At 41.5% G+C, this 13,941-nt stretch overlaps 1 protein-coding gene across 1 annotated transcript in view; it reads right to left on the reverse strand.

The window, feature by feature from the left end:
• The window catches only part of myo15aa (myosin XVAa), a 69,377-nt gene that overhangs the window by 26,538 nt on the left and 28,898 nt on the right, over positions 1 to 13,941 (reverse strand). Inside the window, exons 12-24 of the mRNA XM_056261618.1 lie at positions 5,237 to 5,295; positions 4,288 to 4,411; positions 4,080 to 4,175; positions 3,864 to 3,995; positions 3,624 to 3,749; positions 3,438 to 3,515; positions 3,203 to 3,357; positions 3,043 to 3,088; positions 2,840 to 2,964; positions 2,601 to 2,718; positions 1,892 to 2,067; positions 544 to 628; positions 404 to 457 (exon numbers count right to left, since the gene is read on the reverse strand). Coding sequence (XP_056117593.1) covers positions 404 to 457; positions 544 to 628; positions 1,892 to 2,067; positions 2,601 to 2,718; positions 2,840 to 2,964; positions 3,043 to 3,088; positions 3,203 to 3,357; positions 3,438 to 3,515; positions 3,624 to 3,749; positions 3,864 to 3,995; positions 4,080 to 4,175; positions 4,288 to 4,411; positions 5,237 to 5,295 — 1,374 coding nt within the window. The remainder of the gene's footprint in view (positions 1 to 403; positions 458 to 543; positions 629 to 1,891; positions 2,068 to 2,600; positions 2,719 to 2,839; positions 2,965 to 3,042; positions 3,089 to 3,202; positions 3,358 to 3,437; positions 3,516 to 3,623; positions 3,750 to 3,863; positions 3,996 to 4,079; positions 4,176 to 4,287; positions 4,412 to 5,236; positions 5,296 to 13,941) is intronic.

Genomic DNA, 13,941 nt, shown 5'->3' on the forward strand with positions numbered 1-13,941 from the left:
GTCTAATTTGTTAACATTAGATAATGCATTGGCTTACATTAACCAACAATGAGCAATATATTTTTACAGTATTTATTGACCTTTGTTAATGTTAGTTCATAAGTGCATTAACTAATGTTAACATATACAACATCTTAAACATGTATTAGTAAAAGTTGAGATTAACATTAACTAAGATTAATAAATGCTGTAGATGTATTATTCATTGTTAGTTCATGTTAACCAATGTAGTTAATTAATGTTAACAAATGAAACCTTATTGTAAAGAGTTAACGACTATATTGTAAGCAGGGTTTTTTTAATGAACTATTCTCCCCATTCTTTTATTATATTTGGTTAAATACTGTAGGCATAGGACATTAACTAAAATGTGGTAAATTTAGACAGTAAATGTCATTATAACCATTTCTATTCTCCTTTGCTCCTCTTCTGCCTTTCTCCTGGCCTCGTATCTCAGCTAAAAGAAGAAAAATAAGTAAAACAATTAAAAGTGGGATTGCAGTTTAGCCTGATCACTACGCACTAAAACTGCATTGTTCTTACCTTAATAAATCTCTTGCGATCAACATACATATGGATCAGAGAGCGTAATTTCACCAGGCTAGCTCTCATTTTCACATATCGCTTCCTGTGAAGAGAAAGCAAATTTATAGAAATTGTCAAGATCTAAAACAATTTATTGGATAGAAATTGCTATTTGTGAGTAAAAAACAAACAAACAAAAAAACAATAATCACAAACTAGAAAAATCATGTCAATTTATTGGTTATAAAGAAAATGTAGTAAAATCAGATCCAAAGCATGCACATCAACAGCAAAGCAATATGTTGCTCAAATTGGGTGCTCAACAAGGAAATTAATAAAAAAGGAAAAAAGTCGGCACACCACGGCTCCAAACATGAGTACAATTTAATGATAGACTCACACACAGGTGGTGAGTCTATCATTAAATGTTTCATATTTTTGGAGCCGTGGTGTGCCGAATTTTTCCTTTTTTAGAAAGAAAATGTTAAAACGAAGAACATTCATTTATTGAAATATAATTATTTATTTTAAGATTATCACTCCTAGGGCCAGATTTACAAAACAGGGCAAAGTAGCATGCGGCTGCAATCTAATAAAGGCGCTAATGGGAATGGAAAGTTCTGCGGGTGATCTATCTACTGAGAATGTACAAATTCAATGTCATGCCAGGCAGTTAATACCAGTAATGCCACAAATACCAGTAATTTGACTACCGCAACCCTTGATAAATCACGTTGCATGATTCATTTAAATACTCAGTGGCACTTTAGTTTGGGGACCAATTCTCACTATTAACTAGTTGCTTGTTAGCATGCATATTACTAGCATATTGGCTGTTTATTAGTATTATAAAGCACATAATAATGCCTTATTTTGCATGACCTTATTCTACATCCCTTAATCCTACCCAATACCTAAACTTAACAACAACTACCTTACTAACTATTAATAAGCAGTAAATTAAGAGTTTATTGAGGCAAAAGTCATAGTTAATAGTGAATGTGTTCCCCAAACTAAAATGCGACCGATTACTTTCCTCCCATAAATTTAGCGGTCTGACAAGGAAACTCCTACAAATGCATGCAATAAGGTCATCCACAAAAATAACCGTATCCATGCTAATTTATCACTGCGTGTCTTTAGTAAATCCTGACAGTGTTTTTTTTAACACCAAAAAGGGTTTGCGCTGGCGCAAGCTGTTAGTAAATCTGGCCCCTAGTTTCTGTAAATAAAAAGTCTGACAATTAGCAACTTTGTCATCATAGCAGAAGCATCAGAAATATTGTCATTGACAGTAAGGGGGCCTTTGGGTCAAAAAGGTTGGAATCACTGATTTAGAGTGAGAATAAGATATTATGGTTTATACCTTGTGAGAAAGCCTCGGCAATGGGCCTGCAGCCGTATGATCTTCATGCGGAAGGCTGTATAGCGTTTTCTCACAAAGAACATCCTGGTGTAACGCTGCAGAGTCAGGGCAGCTACATGCCTTACTCTGTCCCTCTTACTCTCCAACAGGAAGTAGATGTCCTCTTTCATGAACAACTAACAAAAAATAAAAGGTGCAATCAAGTACTAAAAAACAAATGTGGAGAGTAGTCTCACATAGCCAGACCTTTCTCATCATAAAGTCTAGTCCACATTGCAATGATATTTTGGCCATTAACTACCTGTGGGTGGTCCATGGTGTGACGTCTGGGTCACTGTGATTCTGCCAAGTAAGACATGTTCCTGGACCAACATATTTTGTTGACCCTAGAACAACATTTCTGTCTGAAAATGTAGTCCTATCCCTACCCCTAAACCTAACCATAACTTATCCCTTAAATCAGAGGGAAATGATAGGTGACTAACACTGATGTAGAAGCACCAAACCCTGGTTGTAAGCCTAAACTTGATAAAACTGTAAACTTGTCCCTCAAATCTGATTGGTTAATCTGATTGAAAGTTGTTCCAGGATCAACAAAGATGTTGATCCAGGAACATGTTGTACTTGGTGAAATCATGTTCACCGTGACGTCTGACGGTCTGAGACTAAACGAATAGTAATAATTGCACTTAATCAGAATCATACACACCTTGGTGACACCGACTTGAAACGATCCTTGTCTAACAGGGCAAAGCTTCCTTAACATGATGACACAGTTTTCACCATTGGCAGGTGGGGGCTGTTTGAGGCCTAGCAGTGATTTATATCTAAATTCAACCGAATAATTGAGTAATTATTATAATTTTCTTGATATTTTAAAAAACAGATACAAAAGGGAAAAACTTTGTGTTAATGGCCTCAGACGTGTTTGACATGTCTAGCTCTTACCTGAAAAGGAAGACATCAAATGGCATTCTGATCGGATAGCCCTCTCTCCTGATTCGAATGGTTTCTAAAATCCCAGAATAGTTAAGTTGGGCACTGACCAGCTCCATGTCAAACACAGCAGGCTCCTGTAAGGTTACATACTCTCTCAGTGGATTTCAATTCCAGCCAAGATGCAAATAGTGATTGTGATTGCGGTTCTTTACCTTGTTTTGATTTGGCTTTATGCATCGCACAAAATATGGGTTGGCTCTGTAAGTACAAAATGGAAAGAAGTAGTTGGTGATAGAAAAACTTACATGGGTCTGAAACCAATCACAGAAGAGATTCATGTAGACAGCGTAATGCACAATTTAGGTGGTCTACCTCTCCATCTTTTCAATGAGCTCCATGAGGGATTGTTGGAACTTGGCCGCCACCGTTGAGGCCTGATGGCGCCGTGTAACTGTGCTGTTCTTCCCAACATGAGATCTCTGCTGGTTGAGGGCCTCAGCATAGCTCATAAACAGATATGCAACCATCTAAAACCACAGCGAGATATGGGTCAGTTTATTGGGGTCATTTCATTCCAGGCTCATGGTAGTTAAATAATTTATCTTACCTTGTTTTTGCTATGAATAAAAAGGTCAAGAACATCCTGGCGAACTTGATCGTAATTCTTATCCAGAAATTTATGGACCTGCGAAGCGTGTTTTCAATCACAAAAAGTTTGGTCTATTCCTCCACTAATACTTTATAGGGAATAATTAAAATGTTTGATGGTTCAAGACAAGTAGTTTAAATGCACCTGATAGGAGACCTTCCCAGCGAAATGCTTGATAGTAAATTCAGGGAGAGGCATTTTTGGCTTGGAATACAGTGGATTGTTGCCATGGTGATAGTGGCATTTCTGAAGGAAGGTATGGTCTGTAGCCTAGAGGAAATTTGTTCAAAAGGAGGTTAATTAAAATGCAAATGATGCAAACTAATAGTGATGAATAGATAAATACTAACAAGAACATCAATGAACATAAAGAAGAAATGACACCTGTGGAAACCCGCTCTGATCATCAAGAATCCGGAGTATCCCATGGGGCTTTGCTGCAATGAGGTCTATGCAGGCCTGGTTGTCAGAGAAAGGCACCTCTTCCCAGTTGATTTGCTCTCTGCTATATTCATCCTTGCACATTCAAAAGAAAATCATTTTTCAGATGCATACCACATGCAGTTTCTCAGAAGATCAGAGTGAACAGAGACAGCTTACTTGTTCTTCTTTGAAAATGACCCTGTTGAAAAAGAACTGAAGGTACTCATTTGCATAATTTATGCAAAGCTGTTCAAAGCTGTTGAAGGTAAGATCCTACAAAGCACAAAAAGGTGAGATTCAGTCGAATGCAATCCAAATTTTACCGCAATGAAGAGTATTAGCAAAATCTTTTACTGTCGCGGGAAAACAAGTTACAGCGCCATACCTCAAATCCATAGATATCAAGGATGGAGATAGATAGTGCTTCGTTCCGAGGATAAACCTGCGTATTTATTCTGTCTGTTAGCCAGCTGAACAGAAGGGAATACAGGATCTTGGCAACTGCATCTCTGTTATGTTTGAGAGGGAAAATTACCATCATATGATTACCTCAATGGTCAATGCAGAGAAAGTGGTATTTTTAATGACACTGATTTTAGTTCTAATACTCTACATCTTAATGTTCATTACTTTCTTTTTTTTCAATTCCATATTTAATTCTTGCTCAGTCTATGGAAAAATCTGGAGTGGCTAAATTTGGCGGAAGTCCCAGAACTGCAACAGCGATTTTAGTTTTGTAAATTGTATTTTTTTTCTTAGAAGCTTTTCGAAAATGTACAAGTAAAATAAAAATACAATTCAAAACAATATTTATTTTTTATGGAAGCTTGTTTACGCCACGGAATAAAAAAAAAGATTATTGTGACTTTTTATTTCACAATTCTGACAAGAATTGCGAGAACAAAAAAATCTGAATTGTGAGGGGGAAAGTTCGAATTTTGAGATAAAAAGTCTTAATTACCTTTTTAATTGCAAATTCATTTCTACAAATTTGTATATCACAATTCTGACATTTTTGTTCTTGCATTTTCCGATTCTGAGAATAAAAGTTAGAATTGCCAGTTCTAAACTCTGAATTTCAAGACAAGGTAAGAATTGTGAGATTTTAACTCTCAATTCTGAGGGGAAAAAAGTAAAAATTGTGAAATATAAATTCGTAACTGTGAAAAAAAAATTTGATAAAAAAGTTGCGATTACCTTTTTTAATTTTTGTATTCCGTGCTGGAAGCCATCTTCCAATTATTTTATTTTGAAATATTTATTTACTTATTTATTTGGAAATTAGCAAAGTCTAAGTGTAAGCATATAGAAATGCTTTGTAGGAGTTTCCCTACCTGGCATCAATTGCACTCTCAACAGTCAGGGGCGTGTAGATCTTCTCCCTCATTGTTTCCTAAGAAAGTACAGAATTACTGAAATACCAGAAATACTGGTAGCAAATCCGAAAGGGGTGAACTGGGACATTCTGTTATAATAAAACACACCACTTTTATTGGAAACCAATCACTTTACTTGGATAGATCAGTCTCTTAGCAGGATAAAAACCTGGTGTCAATGTCTGAAAGCAGGGCTTAATGTTTTCATCAGATAAGAAAAGCCTGGTAGCATGAGATCCCCATTCAATTCAATTGGACAAAGGGAAATTACTTTGAGTATGGCCTTCTCCTGTTACGTAGAGAGTACATGTTCCTTTAATGAAAAGAATCAGCTAAATTACATTGAAGGGCCCTCAAAGGTGTCTCACTTGCAGCCATGAGTAGTAGTCTAAATGCCTAAGCACATTTTAACATGGCAATGGGACTGTGAACATTGATGAGCACTGGCTCTGACCAAGACTGAGACAAAGGCTGATCTGAAACAAGATGCTGTGTAAAGGATCATATAAAAGTTTTTTCCCAATGATCAGGAATTGATGTGGATCTGATGTGAGGAAAGATGCTGAAACAGAACACGGACATGTTGATGGTCTCCACCAGAGGAAGGTTGAGGAATCAGCTCTTGATACCTCAGATGGAAAATATGTGGAATGGAAACAATTGGTAGTTTATAAGGAAACATCTTAAAAACCCTGGATTCTTCTTTATTTACAGAAACTTTACTGGACAAGGAATGATCAGATGGAACTTAAAACACTTTACCCTCACTTTACCTTTGTTGGTGTGGAATATTGGATAGTTTCAGACATATCAGGTTTGAATAGGAATTCTATTTAAATAAGCTCTCTATTTGGTTTGATTGACACATTTGAGAGATTTTACTATTGGGCCTAGGTTTTTCATGAATTGATTTAATAAATAATTAGATTGAAATAATCTGTCATAACATTGTTCTGTTTGATTGAGGATTTGAATCTATAGAGTTCAACAGTAAGGTTCTGGAAATAAAAATCCCATGCATTTCTTCCATTGGGGATTTTGAACGATAACTTATAAACCTCTAAAGACAGACCTACTGTGAGCTATGAAGTTGTTAGATTATATATGCTTTTGTTTTAAGCCATCAGCCTGCACTAATCCTGTTCAACAGTGGAATTCATGGTTAAAAACTAAACCACTATCAGAGAATCAAACACTTTAGTGCCCAACCACTCCCATGAAACATTGCAAATGATGTAAATGAGTTACTCTCCCTATGCTCTCAAACTACTTAAATGTATACTGTATACATGTGTAACAGAGGCCAGCTAGTAGCGACTACTAGCTGGCCTCTGTTACATATGCATATTTAGTAATAGACTTAAAAGGATAGGCTAGTTCACCCAAAAATGAAAATTCTGTCTATTCTGATTAATTACTCACCCTCATCTCGTTCCAATCCTGTAAGACTTTTATTCATCTTCGGAAAACAAATTAAGATATTTTTGATGAAATCCGAGAGGTTTCTGACCCCCCCCTAGACTGCAACGTAATTGCCACTTTCAAGGCCCAGAAAGGTAGTAAAGACATCTGTTATGTTATGTTATGTTTATCTGGGGAAAGAGAGACCTCTTGTGGTGACTCCTGATGTAGCGTAATGTTTACGTTGTACTTTTACGTGTCAGTTCTATGGCTCTTGGTGAAGTAAACAGTCACGTTTAGTGACGGTCTTTTTCTATCTGGATTTAATTTGGCCTGAATACACGTTTGCCTGTAAGTACGAATTGTTACAGTTATCCTGACATTTAGCACTAAGAATTTTAGAAATTAAATCCTTTAAGGAAGTTTGAGTTCGTTCTAAATGTGTATTTTGATCACATATGCTAAACGTTAGCTTCGTAATGTAATTTTCCATAGAAGTTAGCATTAAGCTAGCGCATTTGTTTATGTTTAACAGACTATATTTCAATATTGTTTTTGAACAACAACTGTATTCGAATGAAATACTAAAATGTATTGTTCTTTGCAGTTTTACAGTGCTTCCTGAGTAAAGTTTGGAAAGGATATGCAAGCTTCATTCTTTGTCTTGGGGAAACTGTTAACTATCTGCCGAGCTGATGTAAAAGGCTAGGCCGCACAATACACACACAGAAGCAGGGGCAGAACAGTAAAAAGGCATCTCTTCCAACGGCCAGCGTTTGTCGATCTGTAAGTAGAAAATCATCTAAAAGCAGCCATCATGGCACACAGAATAGAAGAAGAGGATTTTGATGGATTAGAAACCAGATCACAAATATCTAATTGCTCAAGAACCAGCAGACAATCTGTGGCTAATTCTATGGCATTGAAAGCACGGGCCAAAGCAGAAGCTGCACGTGCGGAGCTTGCATTTGCTAGAGAAGAGGCAGAGCTAATAAAACAACAAGCCATTCTAAACGCCAGTTTACATGAGCTGAAATTAGCAAGAGCGGCGGCTGCTGCTAACGCCGAAGCAGAAAGTCTTGAAGCAGCTGCTGAGGAAGAATATGAACTGTCAAATTCACTTCAGCAAATAAAAAAAAACACAGTGCCTCTAACTCCAGTCGAGATTCATAGTAGAAATGCTGCAATGCAGATTCCTATTATACATCCAGGTCATCAGCCTTATCAGAGTGCAAAAGCAGCTAATACAATAAATTCGAATACAGTCTCACAATCAGATGCAAGACCACAGATGGCCTCACATTCACCAGTGCGCCAGCTTTACATGGACAGCGGTGAAGCAAACAAATGTGAGAATCAGGACAACGCGTCACCAAGTGAAATCAGTGAACACGGGTTTCTTGAACTGAATCAACACCACTTGGACAAAGGAGAACCCATCTGGACCCCAAATCAGGTAACCAGCACTGCACAGAGAAAATCATACAGCTACAGAGAGCTCTCCCACAATGTGAAACAGACCAGTGATGATTTCAAGCCTCCCCAGTCTTACTACACACAGTCGTTCCCTATGTACAACACAAGCCCATCCAGTGCAATGGCTGCAACAGATCTAGGGAAGTACCTGATGCGACGAGAGCTGGTGAGCTCAGGCCTATTGAAGTTTGATGACAAGCCGGAGAACTACTGGGCCTGGAAGGCGTCTTTTGTCAGCTCTACTGATGACCTGAAACTCTCTGCCGGAGAGGAACTTGATTTGCTATGCAAATGGCTTGGGCCCTCGTCATCTGAGCAAGCTAGAAGGATCAGAGCGGTACACATTCACAATGCACCCGCAGGCCTTAGGATGTTATGGCAAAGAATGGAAGACGTTTATGGCTCACCTGAGGTGATTGAAAATGCTCTTCTGAAAAAAGTTGAAGAATTTCCTAAGATCTCAGCCAAAGAAAACCACAAGCTAAGAGAACTGGGAGACATTCTCATGGAACTTGAAGCAGCCAGAGCAGATGGATACTTACCTGGTCTCTCGTACCTCAACACCTCCCGTGGAGTAAGCCCAATAGTCCAGAAACTCCCTCTCAACCTACAAGAGAGGTGGATTATTGTAGGATCACGTTACAAGGAGCAGCACAGGGTGCCATATCCTCCATTTGCAGTCTTCGTCAACTTTGTCTGTGAACAGGCAAAAACACGCAACGATCCTAGCTTTGCCAGCATAACAGGAGCATGGTGTGCAGCAAAGCCAGAAAAGAGTGTTTACCAGCCAGCCAGTCATCACGTGAGAACATCAGTTGCTGTGAGGAAGACTGAAATCTCAAAAAGTGGCGGCAACAGCGATAATACAACAGCAGTCATGAAACAAGAGGATCCCGACAAACAGTGCCCACTACATAACAAACCTCACCCATTGAGAAAATGTCGTGGCTACAGAAACAAAACTCTTGAGGAGAGGAAAGCGTATCTGAAAGAAAAACACATCTGCTTCAGGTGCTGTGCTTCGTCCACTCATGTGGCTAAGGACTGTCATAGGGCTCTGCTGTGCCAGGAGTGCAACAGCGACAAACACCCATCAGCGCTACATCCAGGGCCCGCCCCTTGGAAAACTGATGTCTACGTGAGTACCGTGGATCACAGCGGGGAGCGGCAGCCGTTGGAGGCCATTCCGTCTGTGACGTCCAAATGCACAGAAATCTGTGGGAATGTGAACATGTCAAAATCCTGCTCCAAAATTTGTCTCGCCTTAGTGTATCCTGCTGGCCAAAGAGACAAAGCCATGAAGACCTACATTGTCCTTGATGAGCAGAGCAATAAGTCTCTTGGAAGAACAGAATTCTTTGAGCATTTCGGAATTCAAGGTGCGGGGTCGAGGTACACTCTGAAGACATGCTCAGGAGTTGTAGATACAGCAGGGCGACGCGCCAGCAACTTCATAGTGGAGTCAGTGGACGGCAACATCCACATTCCCTTGCCTACTCTGATTGAGTGTGACATGCTGCCAGACGACAGGTCTGAAATACCATCACCAGAGGTAGCCAGACATCATCCTCACCTCAAACACTTGACAGACAAAATCCCAGCCCTGGATCCCAAAGCGTCCATCCTTCTTCTACTTGGGCGAGACATAATCCGACTGCACAAAGTGTGCGAACAATGTAATGGGCCACACAACGCACCGTTTGCCCAGCGACTCGACCTTGGATGGGTGGTAATCGGAGATGTGTGTCTGGGAAGAGCACATAAAACCACTACTGCCAGCGTCTTCAGAACCAGTGTGCTGATAAGCGGACGCCATTCCATCCTCAATCCATGCACCAGCAACTTAATGGTCAGAGAGAAGATTGACAGCGCTGTAACACCCCACACCCATCCATGTGTGTCGTATGCAGTCAATGAAGCAGATAGCCTGGGCAGAGACGTGTTTCGAAGAACACAGCGCGACGATCAGCTTGGCCTGTCCATTGAAGATGAGTTGTTCCTTGACATCATGGATAAGGAGGTCTACATAGACGAAGCAAACTGCTGGGTAGCTCCGCTGCCATTCAAGCCAAACAGGTCGCGTCTGCCCAACAACAGACAACATGCTGTCAATCGCCTCGCCTCCCTCCGTCGCATGCTAGAAAAGAAACATGGCATGAAAGAACACTTCTTCAACTTTATGCAAGCAATGTTTGATGCTGACCAAGCAGAGCCTGCCCCAGCGTTGAGGCCACAACAAGAATGCTGGTACTTACCAATATTCGGTGTTTATCACCCACAGAAAAAGGACCAAATACGTGTAGTGTTTGATTCCAGTGCGAAACACGAAGGCACCTCCCTTAATGACGTTCTTCTCAGTGGGCCTGACATGAACAACACCCTACTGGGGGTCCTCATGCGTTTCCGCAGAGAGCTTGTAGCAGTAACTGCAGACGTACAGCAGATGTTCTACTGCTTCATTGTCCAGGAAGAACATCGTGATTTTCTACGATTTTTGTGGTTTAAAGACAACAACCCAAACAAACACATCACTGAGTATCGCATGAAAGTGCACGTTTTTGGAAACTCTCCTTCCCCTGCAGTAGCCATCTACGGTTTGAGAAGAGCAGCCTTGCACGGAGGAAAGGAACGGGACAATGAAGCTAAACAGTTCGTCATGAGAAATTTTTATGTTGATGATGGGCTTTCCTCATTTCCCACCGACGAACAGGCCATCGCCGTACTGAAAAGCACAAAAGAGATGTTAGCAGAGTCAAGCATTAGGCTACATAAAATAGCCTCTAACAGCCGTGCTGTGATGGATGCCTTTCTCCCTGAGGAGCGGGCAAAAAACCTTGTGGATCTAGAGCTAACTGCTGACCCCTTGCCAATGCAGCGCAGTTTGGGACTCACCTGGAACTTGCAGTCAGACACGTTCACTTTCTGTGTATCTAGAGAGAAGAAGCCATTTACTAGAAGGGGAATCCTGTCTACAGTTAATGGACTTTACGACCCCCTAGGGCTCGTGGCACCAGTCACAATCAAAGGAAAGGCCTTAGTCAGGGAACTGTCTGCTGAACAAGCTGAATGGGATGCTCCTCTGCCAGCGCCAAAAGAGGAACAGTGGAGAATATGGACGGACTCACTCTGTGAGCTTGAGCAGCTTCAGATTGAAAGACCTTATGTGTCTGTTTCCTTGTGCTCCACAAAACACAGAGAACTCTGCGTCTTCTCCGACGCCTCCACAATGGCCATATCAGCAGTGGCCTATCTCAAAGTAACTGATAAAAAAGGACACACTCACATTGGATTCCTCATGGGCAAGGCAAAGCTGGCTCCGCATCCCCCGCACACTGTTCCACGGCTTGAGCTTTGTGCTGCTGTCTTGGCTGTTGAAATGGCAGACTTAATTACAGAAGAACTCGACGTAGACATCCACAAAATCACATTCTACACAGACAGCCGTATTGTATTGGGCTACATCAACAACACAAGTAGAAGATTCTATGTATATGTCGCCAACAGAGTCACTCGCATCAGAAAGTCTACAAGCCCGGAACAATGGCACTTTGTCACCACAGAACACAACCCTGCAGACCATGGGACTCGCTCAGTGCCGGCAGCCATGTTGAAAGACACCAACTGGTTCAAAGGACCAGCCTTCTTAGCCAAAGGCACCCCACAGCCAGAGGAGTTTGAGCTCATCGACCCTGAAGCAGACGCAGACGTACGCCCACATATCCAAGCTTTCATGACCAAGGCCTTCAAAGTCGAGCTGGGATCAAACCGATTTGAGCACTTCTCCAGCTGGAAGTCACTCATTCGAGCCGTTACTAAGCTCATACATAAGGCCAGGTCCTGTGCAAAGGGCTCATTCAGCAGCACGGATGAGTCTACACAAGCAAAACTAATAGTCATCAGAAACGCTCAACACGATGCGTTTGCGGAAGAGATGAAATGCCTTTCCAGAGGTGAAGTCGTTCCAAGGTCAAGCCCTCTGAGGAAACTGAATCCAATTGTGGACAAGGACGGCCTGCTGAGAGTTGGAGGACGCATTTCTTTGGCTGACATACCCTGGGAAGAGAAACACCCAATCATTGTTCCCAGAAAGCACCACGTAGCAACCTTATTGGTGAGGCATTACCATGCAAAGGTCGCTCATCAAGGAAGACATCTGACAGAGGGTGCTGTTCGCTCTGCTGGACTGTGGCTGATTGGTGGCAAGAGACTGGTGTCAAGCATCATACATAGATGTGTGACCTGTAATAAGCTGAGAGGAAGAATGGAAGAACAAAAAATGTCAAGCCTACCTGCTGAACGACTCGACCCTGGTCCTCCATTCACGAATGTAGGTGTCGATGTGTTCGGCCCATGGACCATAAGCTCAAGACGAACTCGCGGCGGCATTGCAGAGAACAAACGCTGGGCAGTCATCTTTACTTGCATGGTAACAAGAGCCGTGCATATCGAAGTGCTCGAGTCTCTGTCCTCCTCAAGCTTCGTTAATGCACTAAGAAGATTCACAGCTGTCCGTGGTCCTGTTCGCTTGTTTCGTTCTGACCAGGGAACAAACTTCATAGGGGCATGCAAGGAGCTTCGGATCAAATCTGATGACCATGAACTGAATGCCTACCTTTATGATCAAAGAGCCACCTGGACCTTTAATCCTCCCCACTCCTCCCATATGGGTGGAGTGTGGGAGCGCATGATAGGTATTGCCCGGAGAATACTGGATGCACTGCTTTTACAGACAAACACTGCCCACCTGTCTCATGAAGTTCTGGTTACGCTCATGTCTGAAGTCATGGCCATTATGAACGCTAGACCCGTTGTTCCGGTGTCATCCGACCCAGACATGCCCACAGTGCTCACACCTGCCATGCTGCTAACACAGAAAGTCGACCCAGTGCTCCCACCAGCGGGAGAGTATGACCTTAAAGACCTATACAGCAAACAGTGGAAGCAAGTACAAGCGTTGGCCGACTCATTCTGGAAACGCTGGCGTCAAGAATATCTGGTGTCACTCCAACCAAGGAGAAAGTGGCACGTGGACAAGCCAAACCTGAGCGAAGGAGATGTTGTGCTGCTCAAGGATGCACAGGTCAAGCGGAATGAATGGCCTGTCGGAGTGGTGGTGAATGCTATTCCTAGCAAAGACTCTAAAGTTCGCAAAGTGGACGTGAGGGTGGGCAGACAGGGTACTCAGCGGGTGTATTCTAGACCTGTCTCAGAAGTTGTTCTACTTGTAAAAAGGGAATAGTGTTATTATACATTATAACAAGCGGGGAGTGTTATGTTATGTTATGTTTATCTGGGGAAAGAGAGACCTCTTGTGGTGACTCCTGATGTAGCGTAATGTTTACGTTGTACTTTTACGTGTCAGTTCTATGGCTCTTGGTGAAGTAAACAGTCACGTTTAGTGACGGTCTTTTTCTATCTGGATTTAATTTGGCCTGAATACACGTTTGCCTGTAAGTACGAATTGTTACAGTTATCCTGACATTTAGCACTAAGAATTTTAGAAATTAAATCCTTTAAGGAAGTTTGAGTTCGTTCTAAATGTGTATTTTGATCACATATGCTAAACGTTAGCTTCGTAATGTAATTTTCCATAGAAGTTAGCATTAAGCTAGCGCATTTGTTTATGTTTAACAGACTATATTTCAATATTGTTTTTGAACAACAACTGTATTCGAATGAAATACTAAAATGTATTGTTCTTTGCAGTTTTACAGTGCTTCCTGAGTAAAGTTTGGAAAGGATATGCAAGCTTCATTCTTTGTCTTGGGGAAACTGTTAACTATCTG

The sequence above is a fragment of the Rhinichthys klamathensis genome, unplaced genomic scaffold, assembly GCF_029890125.1.
Source record: "Rhinichthys klamathensis goyatoka isolate OS25496 unplaced genomic scaffold, OSU_Roscu_1.1 h1tg000184l_1, whole genome shotgun sequence".
NCBI lineage: Eukaryota > Metazoa > Chordata > Actinopteri > Cypriniformes > Leuciscidae > Rhinichthys > Rhinichthys klamathensis.